The sequence below is a fragment of the Mastigoproctus giganteus genome, chromosome 4 (genome assembly GCF_048544385.1).
Source record: "Mastigoproctus giganteus isolate SK-2022 chromosome 4, ASM4854438v1, whole genome shotgun sequence".
Taxonomy (NCBI): Eukaryota; Metazoa; Arthropoda; class Arachnida; order Uropygi; family Thelyphonidae; genus Mastigoproctus; species Mastigoproctus giganteus.
In genome coordinates this window covers 169,430,556-169,443,930 of record NC_143578.1, presented here as the reverse complement: position 1 = coordinate 169,443,930, position 13,375 = coordinate 169,430,556, and the positions used below count along the sequence as shown (strand labels likewise).

Sequence of the window (13,375 nt, the reverse complement as noted above, 5' to 3'; positions counted from 1 at the left end):
ACCCAGAATTGTCCGTTAACATTAATTTAGAAATAGCCATCATATATAACTGTTTCGATATTGCTTTTTGCCTATATTTTTAAATATGTGCTATTTATTCTTTCTGCTGGGCAAAAAGTGTAATCTTAATACAGAAGGGATATTCAAATAAAAAGTAAATAACACACCCAATGTGAATTGAGTGATCGTCGGTCGTCAATATATGTAAGACGGAATATACAAACCTTACGCAGAACCGCAAAATTGTCTAAACTGGAACAATCTGTAATAATTTGTTTTTATGCATTTGGTTGAAAGAAACAAACCTGCTGATGTGTACCAAAGGGGGAGCAAGGTTTTCAGTATCAACATCTTGGTACACTCATTACAATTTCGAAACTAAGCGCATGAATATGCATCAAGGTCTTCCCTCCTTCCAGCCAACAGGCCTTCGCGGCTAATAATTGAATACGATCATAGTTGCTTCATGCAGTATCGAAAAAAAGGCTTCATTTCGATCATGTCTCTATTGGAGACATGATCCTCTTTTTAGGCAGAATACTATCAATGGCCTTTTTCACGCGGTGTGGGAAAATGGCACTCCACTGATAGTCGCGAGCGCTGCAAGATCACAGAAAATGTGGGGTAGTGTATACTGCAAGATCACACAAGCTTGCAGTATACACTACCTCGCAGCCTTAATTGCCATGGCGCAATAACGAAGACATCAAGAATAAAATATGACATGAGGAAACTTTTTTTTTTTGACTCGATGCCACATTGTTTCCTCCATGTGATATTTTAAAAATTACCTGTTTGTTTCATTCATATGTCAAATCTTACACCATACAATTAATGTCAGATTTGTTCGGACATTAACTGCAAGTTACGAAAAATCTTTCTAATACCGACTTAAAAAAACGCTACTGATTGAGACATTAGATAAGTAAACTAGTTATATTGAAAAACAGGTAAAAATAAATGCTACTAAGAGCGCAGAATATGTTAAAATATTTAATATTCTAAAAAGCCCTTTAATTAAAAACAATTCAATATAACTGGAAATGAAAGGGATTTTACCGAAAGAAAAGTAAAACATTTATATTAGGACATTTAATAAAAGCTTGACTAAGTAAATATTAAATACATAAATTGAAGGAGCAATGGAATCATTGTATAAATTCTGAAGTTACTTTTTAATTTTTCAAAATTAAAAACAAAACAACTTAAACGTATTTTCGTTAAACAACCCTCGACATAGGTTTTAGAAAAAAGAAAAAAATAATATTAACGGTGGTGACATTTCAGTAAGCTTTCCAGGTCGAGCGCGCCATTATTATAACCTTTTATAATTTACTGTCTATTGATGAAGATTTGGCCATGTATATTGTAAAAATTCCCATGAATTTTTAGTTTTGGATATTTCATTCCTTATTCTCTTACAGACCGCCTCACTCAAATATTGCTGTGCTTTTCCATTTATACAAATGCAAGGAAGCTTTTCGATACCCGGACATCCTCCGATAGCTTGCGGATGTTGCACGGAATTCGTTTCTTCTCCATGACTTGGATCATACTGGGACACGAGTACTTCTATGCCAACTTCAGCATTTTCCGTATGTAATTCTTATTGCAAGTAAGTTTAACATTGAAAGTGATACCTTTAGATCTAAAGATTTAGATATCGTGCGCAGTTTTAGATATAAAGATGCATCGGCCAGATCTGTTTTATGAAAAGATCGACCTCAATTCTCACATACCTTGGACTGACTTCAGAGTTGTTGCTAAAGGAATGTCTTCCTTCTGCCTTTGTTTATCTTTGCAGTAATTATTTTGCTCTCATTATCTTCTCATGATTGTACTTCTCACGATCTTCAAAAATCTTAGAAGAAACCTGAATGTAATTCTAAAATAAACTAAACTTAACAGCGGGCTTACTTGATTATAATCTTCCCCAAATTTATTTTTTAGCTTCGAACAAAAAATTATCGATACAATAATCAGTTAGTTCGGTTTTGTTATAGGATTTGATGAAGAGTATCCTCTTTAAGTTTAGGTACTTAAAGAGGATACACTTTTTTTTATTTAGATAAAAATTAATAAAATATACAAATCTTCATATTTTATAAAATTTATAAATTATCTTAGGAGATTCGTTATATTTTGTGTTGCTTTAGACTTTAGAGAACTGTAGTCTACCGGGCGAACCAGCTGAGTTTGATTCTGCTCCCCCCCCTAAACGGTTGACTACATTACTACGTGAATAGACGTACATGTACTGTAAGGCATGTTGGATTACCTTGAAAACAACGAAGTAAAAAAAGCTCCTTGCGCGGTTAAAGTACCGGGTGTCCCCAAAGTAACTGAACAACGTTTCAAACAACAGAAATTAATTTCTGTGATGCTGCACGCAATGTACGCTTGATAGCATGATCCTGTTTTCCATTTGTAAGTGCAATCAGTAGAATTTGTCTAACTGTATTTTGTTAGCTGCTGTTTCAAGTTTGAGGTCATTTAAAATTTCAAAAGTTGACGATCTAGATGGAAGAAATCAGTTGCTGAGAGCAGCTAATTTCTTCCATAAATTCCAATTGGATTCTGGAACTGCAAACGGCATACCACAATTAATTATTAAGTGTATGGGGCAATATATTCTAGATTATTTTCTTTTGTTTTTCAGTTTGGTTTACTCATGTGGATATCCCCCGGCGTATAGGGGAACCCTGGAGACCGCAATTAATCAAACAAACCTTGACTCCCCGCCCCCACTTATGAAACTACTGCCAAAAGTTCAATCTGTAACCCTGATAAACACTTTACACCTGTGTCTTATGAAGAGTTGGATAACCTAAAACTACTTGAGAAGATACTCCCTTCTGATTTTTATTACCCATTTGCTCTCATAGCAGCCTTCTGCAGTTCATTACTCTCCCAGGTATCGATCTACAGTCACAAAAGTGGTACCATCTCAGCCTTTAAGTCAAAGGTTAAACAAGCAGTGACGTAAATTTATCTTCAGGCAGCATTCGACTCTGCCAAGATATCAACTCCTTTGAAAATTTTAGGTGGTTACTATTGTAAGATGTAGATCTTACAAATTAAAATAGAAATAGTCGTTTTAGCTAGAATAAATCCAGGAAGGGGGATGGAAAGGATGTATTAAGTTAAAGATAGTAAGTATTAAGATTGGATATTTAGTTTTAATGTTAATAAGGTTAAAGTTGGAAAAACACTGGATTTAGAAATGGACAGTTTTAGATGTGTGAATTAAAATAGTGGCTAAAGGTAAACAAGTAATTTAAATAATACAAGAGAACAAACAGAGACAGCGCAATGACTAGAGAATGGGTGCCATTTTGTGAATAGGCGAGAAATAGGTTGCTGACGGCAAGAACAATAGGACTATGAAACAGGATTATGAAGGAAATTAGTGGACGTCCAGTGTTCACGTCAAAAGGGCGTCAGGACCACTGAATTTTGGGAAAGCTCGATATATTTAGCAGAGGTGTGAACATGAAAATGAGTGTTTTGGAGGTGGCCAGCAACATGAAAGGGCCATATTGCCGTGTGAAAAAAAAAAATAAGAAATTTCTAGAGAAGGGTTGGTTTGTGCGGGTAGTATCAGCTGGGGTGAGTTGTTTTAGCAAATAGGCAGGAATGAAAAATTAAACAGTATGGGGATTGGTTGGAGTCCTTGGGGGAGGCGTTCAAAACTTGAGGGAAAGAGCAAAGTTCAGGGGGAGTAATTTGAGCAAGTGTTCACTCTGTATCCGACATCTCTGTGGTCGAAAGGATCGTGAGTTTGCAGGTTGAAGTGGGAGTAGCTTTTTTGGTGGTCAGAGTTCACATCTCGTGGTAGCAAGATGAAGAAGAAGAAGAAAAAAACGTGAGAGAAAGAAAGCCTGGTCCGGCATCGGAAGGCAGTGCTAATGGCCAGTTGTGGAGATAAGTGAGCCAAGAAGAGAAAGAAAGCCTGGTCCGGCATCGAAAGGCGGTAGTTAAGTTTAAAGATATGTGAGCCAAGAAGAGAAAGAAAGCCTTGGCCAGCATCGGAAGGCAGTGTTCTCAAGAAATGGAAGAAAGCCTGAACGCAAGAAATTGGAAGTAGCGGCCATTCCGGAACGTAAGTCTGTTCCTGTTTTTTTTTTTTTTTTTTTTATTATCGAATCCTGAACTCAACGACTCATAACCTAGTTCTGTAAGGAATTGACTGACATCCCTTAAAAAAAAAACATTCCTGTTGTATTAAGAAAGTTAGCTACTAAGGTTGAGATAATTTATTATGAATGTTAAATGATTATGAAATAACGTAAGAGGGATACAGGGGCAATAAAAATAAAGTAATAGTATAAAGGAATGAGTAAAGGGGTTATATTTATAGTGGTAGTATTGTAAGGATATGTTAACTTATATCATTAATTTAGGCCAAGTGTCAATACAAGCTGCCTTGGCGCATTATGGCCTTAGCTGCCAATGCGCCATTAAAAAATCAAACCAACCAACAAACCAGTCAATACAAGATAATATACCAGATGAGGTGTAAAGAGAAAGGAATTTTATTTATAGAGAAACCTCAAGAGTAAAGAGGGATTACTAAGATGATAACCAGAGAGTAATTAAGGTAGAATGAGGGATTTATAGTGAACATTTACTAATGCCACTAATGCTTGAATGTAAATGCTGTATATATATTGTTCATTAAAGATTTGTAAATTTTTATAAATAAATGTGTCTTTAATGTTCTGCTAACACTCGCCTTACACACCCTAGAATCTAGAATTTTCTGTGAATTGCAGTCAGATTTGCGGTTGTGGATAGGAGTTTGAGACTTCATTAGAGAGTAAGTCAAAATTCGAATTAAACCAAACCGAAAAAGCACACCTCTGTGAATTGCAGTTAAGTTTTTTGATTCCTCCCCCACAAACACTATCAAATAAAGGGTAATTTCTGAGACCACTCTTAGGAAACAAGCCAGTAGGTAGCAGCACATTTACACGTCCAATTTCTGATGGAGTGATGTTTTATCTGGCTATGAATTCATCGCTCACTTGATTTCACCAGAAAAGATATCATTGTTAAGCAGCTCATTTGAAAGTCCTTACCCGAATTCAGCGATGTGCTGATCTATGAGTCATGATTATATTGATCAATGGGACTCGTTCAGTTTTCATACTAACTCAGGCTAATCAGATTTCGAATTAACGCTGACGTGTCTGAGTTCATACTGTATTGCTATTCCTTCCATTATCCAGCCTGCTCTCTGTGGTACACTAATTCTGGCAGCAACAGGAATTTGTGCACCAATCCGTGTTGTTACCAAGCACACTGATCTTATTGGTACAGGTATATTTGGGTCTAACGGCTCCTGGGATTTCTTCCATTTCTGCGTATGTACACTGTACCGGACAAGCCAGGGATTTAAAAGTACATGGGTCATGTGGTATGTAGCATGTTGTGCCTTTGTTCATCCTGCCTGTTAGCCGCCGGGCCCCTAATGTGACCCGACGTTACTATACCTGGCCACGGGGAAGCCGGCCGGGTGTTACCTATATAGTACTCTGGGAGGTCCTGCCACCTACTTTTCTAGGATTTCTGTGGCTAGAACCTAAAAAAAAAAAAAAGTGCTGCTCGCGGTTAGTTATTAGCGTTTGTTAGAATAATTTAGAAGCTTGTGAGGGGCTATACACTGAAATAATATTTTCTATATGCCCAAATGGGTCGGATAAGAAATTTTGATGTAGTTAAATTTGGATGCGTGGGTCTGAAAACGCTGTGAAAGTCAACAGTAAGGGGGGTGGGAAGACTGAAGATGGAGAGAAGAAAAAAAAGTAAGGAGCAGAAAGAGTGGATGGCCCGCGATTGCAGTGGAGCAGGCCCGTGCTCCACCAGAGGGAATAGATTTGGGGAAGGGGAGGAGTGAGGGGCAAAGCCCCCTTTCCCCACGGGAGGGGAAAGAAAGCGCCGTTCAAGAGAGAAACAGTGTATGTTGAGTCATATGACAACCTTGGAGTCCTTTAGTACAGGTAGGCGCCTCCATAGCCAGGTGGGAAGGAGCAGCAGTGCGTAGCACACGCTTCTTGATTAGATCGGGTTCCAGCACGTCACCACCAAATACGGAGGATGCGGAAAGGTCAGGGAATGACCACCGCATATTCCCGGAGCAATATGGCCTTAGTTGCTAATGCTCCTAAAAACCAAAATAACAACATAACAACAACCTTTAGTACAGGTGCCCAACAGGGCAAGATGAGGTTCTTTCGGTCTTCTGTGGTGTCATTGACCAAGTTGAGTCAGAGTCTTAGTTGTGTTTCCATTACTATGGGCCATTGAGGGATGGCTGTTGTCTCGTGATTGATATTGTCCTATTCATGGATTTGTGAACTTTTGGGATACCTCCACCCAAGGGGAGGGTAGGGTCCGTTGTCTTGTGAATAGATTTTGCGCAAAAAGTGTGAATGCTTTATAGGTCTATTCCTCTTGCAGAACCATGTCCTCCTGGTTTCGAAAAAGCGAGTGAATCTTGGTGTATAGTTGACATCTGAGGTCCTCGTAGTGGTCACACTCGTAGACTAGGTGCTCCCAGGACTCCTCCTGTTCACAGGAGCACCGCGGAGTAGCTGAGATTCCAAAGTCATATAGCCTCTTTCTAAATGAGCCATGTCCGGTCAAAAAGGTAGGTGGTTTGGAGTCCGGGCGAAAACTAGGCTGAGAAGAGTGGATAAACTTGTCCGACATCCGGTATAAACTTCTTAGTCATGGAACCTTTGTTAGTGAGGTTTCAGCGATTTTGCCCTAGTGATTTCACTTGTTGCAAAACCCGTCTGTTCTCCACGGTTTTGGAGTTTGCTGGGTCTGTGGTGAATCCTATATGGTAGACTATTTTATCTTTGGACTGTTGGTACAGCAACCCCCAGCACGCAATCTCCAAGTCCAGGGGAAGGCATCTCGCCAGGAGCTGGAGCGCGTAGGTGCTCGCAGTGCAGCAAGCTCTTGTCGTTATGACCTTGGGGTGGTCTTTAGCCCAAAACGTTTTCAATGGCTAACTTGAGTTATTTTTTTCTCCGTGCGTGTCGGTCGTCTCCGTTGGATCGCCAAACAGCAGTTGTTGTTATGTTAATAATCAATAGACGTAATCAGAAATACGATGTTCTCTCCACTGCTATACGCAGAAGGGGTGTGTGAATCAGCTGTTCCCAATACAATGAAGCCATTCTCTTTGGTGGAGTTTTGGCTCTAAAAGTTGGCCACGAACAAGTATAATCTTGCTCCTCGGGTTAGGCCACTTCTTCAGGCACCTGCTGCTTCTGCCATGTACAGACGTAATGTGCATTATAATGCAATCATCTACACCTTTCTAGCCATTTTCTGTCTTTCCAGATGATATAACCCGTTCAAGCACCGGAAGCGGTAATTGGGTGTTAAAAGCCGAGTGAATATCCAACAGATTCAGTCCTTGTGTTATTATTTGTTCATGTGTTTTAGCGTAAACTTGTTAACAGTTTCTGAATCAATGTTTCATTCTCTTTTCAGGAAGCCTGCAAGCAGTTATAGATTTCGGAAGAGATTTCTCATTTCAAGTAGTCCTAAATGCCTCAGTCGTTGTGGATACCTTCTTTTTCATCAGGTATTTTGCCGAAGGGAAGAACAGATGTGTGTGTAAGAGGGGAAGAGAAAGAATACAAAACAATATACTTTAATAATCACTAGGAAACCTTATGAGACGTACGATAGAATTATGTAATGAAGCACACGGAAGGTGATTTGGAATGAAACCCAAATTGATTTCGATTGTAAGAGTGCACATATCCGACAGTATTTGTTTTATATCAGATCTTCGATTATTCCCCAGTAGTATTTTATGCACAGCTAGTGCAACGTGGCGAGGTTTAACTTATTGATCGTCATATTTTCAAAACAGAATTTTGCAGCAATCTTCAAGTTTTTATCGCGGGGCAATTACGAAGTGATATCCATTAACGACACGCAGTGCCGTACCTAGGTACGGACGTACGGGGCCCGGGAATGTAGGGGTCCGGATTCCGATGATGTTTTAATTTTTAAATTTTTGCCTATTTTGGTAACCCAAAATGTTCACATTTCTAAGTATCGAAAGAAATATGAATATTTCTTGGGATACTTTAGCCGCTCATGGTACCTCAGGGAAAGAACTAACAGAATCTATCCTAAAAATGTTAGAAATGAACAACATCGACCTTAGTAACTGCCTTGGGCAAGGGCTCCTGTTTCACTGGCGAAACAGGAGCAGCGACATCGATGCCAGAGAGTTATGTCAAGAAATCCAATCTTTGTTGCATGTTTTAAAAGGAAAAAAAAATTGCTTTCTTGAATAAATTATTACATTTATTCAAGAAAAAACTTAGTCCAATTATATCCCAATATCATTTCTCTTCGGAATTATTAACGTTGACAATTACGGTTGCATCTGGAGACAGGAGTTTCAAGGCTCAAAATGATTAAAATATTCAGGAGCAACAGTTGGCCAAGAAAGAATTAATGGATTGGACATTATATCAATTGAACAAGAGGTACTAAAAGATATAAAAGCATCAGACGTTATAGACAAATTTTTATCAAGTAAAAATGGTAAGATAATGATGTGAAAACTTTTAAGTTTATATAAATAATGTACTAGTCGTTAAAATTTAAATAAATAATTATGATTTCAATAATTTTTGGGTGTTTCCTTTATTTTTCGATTTTGCGAATTCCACTTTTAATTTATTTTTGCGAGGGGCCCAAGTTGAATATTTCGCCAGGGGTCGACACAAGTCTAGGCACTGCTTACACGTTGGAAGAATTTAAAGCCGATAAAGAATTGGACCTATCAAAGGTAATGTCTCAAAAAATTGGTGAATGGAGTTCTTGATTTCATCCGGGAAATTCGAGGATCCTTTCAAAATTTTTTGGAAAAGCCTTTCTCTACCTTTCAGTAGCGTTGTTCATTTTCTGGAATTATAAACAAATAAATGCCACTCTATGGTTGATTCATTCATCTACCAAGTATATTATATTCGTGAATTGCGTGTGTTCGAGTTGCCTGTTTGCTGGACAAAAAATCCGAGTTTCCAGGGGGGGGGACCCACCCCTGGGACCGACCGATCAGGGCAGTCTTCAAGTGGATGGTGAGGCCAGTCGATTTCGGTGGCGGAATACGTTCCAGTTCAGGATAGTCAGGGAGTTCCTCAACCAACAATAATAATAACAGTAACCGAACACAACCAACCATCTTATGTAGTTGGTACGAGTACCCTCCAGTAGCTGCAAGAAATTCTGTAAGGAGAAAATAAAGTAATAATAATCTGATGCTTTTAACACAGTTTAAAATCTCGTTTAGCAGTTTTAATACATTTATTCTATTTGTAAATAAACATGTACGATATATTATTGAAAACAATCGATAAATACCTTAGATAAATCTCCTTAGAATGGGTGAAGAATTATTTAATTCACTACTGGAAATGACAGAAGCATCATTTTGGGGGCACACACTTAATGGCAAGCAGCCAACAAATGTGTACTGGCTTTGCACGCTTTCAGGAATAGCTGCTTTCGGATTACACGGAAACTGTTGCAAAGCTCTGTAAGGGGTTTCCTTACAGAACAGTTTTAAACTTCTCAAGGATTTCTGCTTTCTCATTCTGTTCTCTTAATTTCGAGAGAGATGGGTCACTACATTTTAATGAGACGATGCGATTATATTTTAAGAAATGCCTTAATATTCGACCTCATAGCGCACCACAAAAGGGTCAGTGCATAAAATATTTCCTGTTTTCAGTAAAACTATTTAAAATATATATTTTGCGCGTATTTCAGTATTTTAATTAAAAATGAATGAGCTGTCTTTTTTGCTTTTTAGTGGACTCCTTGTGACGTACGTCACTACGAATGCTGTTGTGAAAAACAAGAAGCGGTTCAGCATCTGTATTTTCATCATTCATCGCTTATGGAGGTAAATAATTCATTTTAAATGCTCATCTTTGAAACTGAAATTTTTTCCATTGCAATGTATTAAGAACTTTCGATTTTTTATTTTCTTCTATGTCATCCAGGGAAATGACATTAGCCCTATTTTCCCTATTTCTTGAAACAGGGCCTTGGCCCTAGTAGATTTTGAAACCATTCTTTAAACGTAGGATTTACATTAATTAAATTAGAACTGTTGAGGGTTTTATTTGGGTATCGGGTTTTCTCTCCATAGTAAAACAAACTTTGAAAATGTGTTCGGTATTCTGACACTAATATGTATTAGTTGAATCGCCCAGCTGTAGATTAAACTATGGTTGTTAGGTGTAGGTTGTTGCAGAGTTTTAGGCAACTTAGGCCATATTGCAACATATTTAATATGTCTGTAAATTGCGTGTGTTCTGTGGTCAGTTTACTGGATGAAAAACCCGAAATTCCAGGAGAAAAAACTACCCTCACCTGAGACAAACTAATTCAGCTACATTTTAAAAAAGGACTATAAAATTGTTAACGCCATCTACGGGATTCAACACCGGTATTTTCCACGCGATGTGAGGAGGACTCTGATTCCATCAACCGTGGGTAGATGGAATCAGCTGATTCCATCTACCCACGAGGGCATTCAGCTAAAGAGATGCAAAGAGACAGCCATCGCTACATCTACTTTGAGATGAAGAAGTACTTATAGAGTTCCTAATTTCATTAAATATTTATTATTAATTTAGTTATGTAAATCATTTACATAATTATTCCAATATTATTTATTAATTATAACGAAATCTTTTAGACTGCTTCCGGTTCAGATGACTTTTGTGGGGATTGCGATGCTTTTGCCGTGGATGGGATCCGGTCCTATATTTCATCAGACGATTGATCACACAACAGAATCTTGTCGAGAGAGCTGGTGGACAAATCTTCTGTTTATAAATAACTTCTACAGAGTCGGATTAGGGGTATGACAGTCTTACGTACTGAAGTCTTATTATAATTCAGGGTAATCAAACACTGACTGTTTTCCAATGCTATAAAGAGTAAATTACAACGAATTTGTATCTTCTCTATTGTGTTTGAAAGTTGTTAGTTTATTATTTTAAAAAACAAAATTGAATTCTTTCAGCTCTGCAACTATCCAGGATTGTCTACAGACACCCCAGATGGTCCACAGCCATCCCGTCTAACATCATTCTTCTTCAGATTGAAACTGCAGATTTTTTAAGGCAGTATCCTTAACCTATCTGCTCCTTTTGAATTTAAAGTGGCGATTAGCTCCTACCCTGTTCTCACATAGTCGAAGAATGGCTTGAATTTCTCTTTGTTCTTGAGGAAAAAATATTACTCTGGACAACTCAGTTACGCAAGGTGTGTAATCTTCCTCATTCCTTCCGGTCCCATTTGGGGGAAGAAAGGAGAATAAAATCGTACTACTATATTCTCGTATCACAAGTTTAATAGCCAGAAGAAAAAAAAAAAGCCCTATATAATTAATACAGAAGCCGTTTTCTTTACTCCGTCAGTGTGAACGATAGGCTTAACCGATCGGGCTGGAAGTGGTCCCAAATTGAAGTTATTTCTTCCTTGGTGTGCATTAAAGTTGTTAAAATTTAAAAATTCCGAATAGCTTTATTTTATGGAAAGGGCCAGTTTTGTACTACAGACGAGAACAGTTAAACTTTCACTTCATAGCTGGAACCACAGGAAGATGTTAACTGCTATATAAACAATTGTCTATGACTCTAAGTTGATAAGGCATTTTTTTCCGATTAACAATTTGCACTTTAACTATTTAACTGATTAACAGTTTGCACTTTGGCACACTCGTGTCCTTTGTTTCGAAAAAAAAAATTTTAAAAATTAAATAATAATAATAAAACTCTGCTAGCAATTGCGAAACTCTCTACTAATACTGTCTACCTTAAAAGAAGAACTAATCGTTTGGATTCCATCACAGCTCACTGTATATCCCCACGTTGCACACGCGAGCTCATACACTCATTGCCATTCGTCACGTTTAATACGTTTAGAACTGATCATTTTATGGTCATCGTTATCAACTTCAAGTTTATTTGTTTTTTTTGAGGTTATTTAAGGTAAGTAATTTAAGGATTTAGAAGTATGTCGCAGTCAAAATGACTCTGACTGGTCGTGTTGAACGTACCTTGCGGCAAAGGAGAAACACGCCTTTTCGTGTTTCTGCAAATGTATTCAGGATCGTTTAGAAAGACCAATCCTGAATATATTTACACGTATATATTGATACTACATTTCTTTAGGGCATCTAGAGAAAAACTGCTACCAATTGCGAAATAAATTTTCGCAAGGGGTAGTGCTAGTTATCTATTTATAATGGTCAAGGATAAGGCAGATTGCATGATACGCATCTACAAATTGATTTCCGCAATTAGTATACCAGACAAGTACAGAAATAATAATAAAAAAAAGAATCAAGATAAGAAATACAGGTTTATATTTTTTATTTTATGTGACTCTGGATTTTTTTCCCCCTGTATCCGAATCGCTTGGATTTCTGTTTAATATTTTGTCTAAGCAGAAATCCACGTGATCGTCGGGCACCTAAATAAATAAGACAACTGTTTAAAGAAGGGTAGAGAACACAAAGAAGCATGGCTGAGATAGTCTAGAAAAGTATTTCAGTGCAAAATAGGTATATGTGGCATTGCGGGATCATAAATCAAAACTGATTTAGACAAGGATCTACTAAACTAACAATCAGACCGAAGGATTTCTGTTATTAAACAACCTGTTCTAGATTGCTTTTTAAGTGCTTTACTTTTTTGGATCAACTGTTTCTTCCGCATTGTGCATATTTTAAATATATTTTTCAATATTCAAATAGATCGTATTCGAAAAATGGGTTTTGCATTGGTATCAGTAAATGTGGAATTTTGTTTTTAACGGATAAAATTAGTTAGAAATTTAACCGACAGGAAACACGCAAAGTGATTAATTGAGAAAAATAACACAATGGTAAATTTTTCACATATCTTCATTGACGTTTAGATCTCCACGTGTCAACTCTTATTTACTGATAAGCAATCAAGATAGGATATTTTGTTCTCCACGGCTATCTTAAAAACTTCCAATGAAATGTCCACTATTCTTCGATGGTTGTGCGCTTCAAATCTGAAAGAGCTGAAGCGAAATCTCTGTTAACACTGTATTTCAGATATTTCCACGACTAGAAGTCTACTGGAGGCCAGGGATGTGGAAAATGCCAACTGATAATTTACTCTTTGTGTCGTCTCCCGTAGGAGTTCCTTGACATTATTGCCAATATGGGGGGGAGGGTTGCACCATCTTGCATTAAAATTATGTTTTTGAGTAACAACATTCATATCTGGGATAATTTCTGTCCACAATCGGTTAAGATATCTTATGCAGTTAATGTGCAGTC

General features: G+C 37.6%; 2 protein-coding genes across 2 annotated transcripts in view; one reads left to right on the top strand and one right to left on the bottom strand.

The window, feature by feature from the left end:
• The window catches only part of LOC150087189 (uncharacterized), a 94,508-nt gene that overhangs the window by 56,702 nt on the left and 24,431 nt on the right, over positions 1–13,375 (bottom strand). The gene's annotated exons all lie outside the window — the stretch shown is intronic.
• Positions 1–13,375, top strand: part of LOC150087190 (nose resistant to fluoxetine protein 6-like) — a 55,097-nt gene that overhangs the window by 17,522 nt on the left and 24,200 nt on the right. Inside the window, exons 6-8 of the mRNA XM_090371270.1 lie at positions 1,425–1,595; positions 7,510–7,603; positions 9,857–9,949. Of these exons, the coding sequence (XP_090227396.1) occupies positions 1,425–1,595; positions 7,510–7,603; positions 9,857–9,949 (358 nt within the window). The remainder of the gene's footprint in view (positions 1–1,424; positions 1,596–7,509; positions 7,604–9,856; positions 9,950–13,375) is intronic.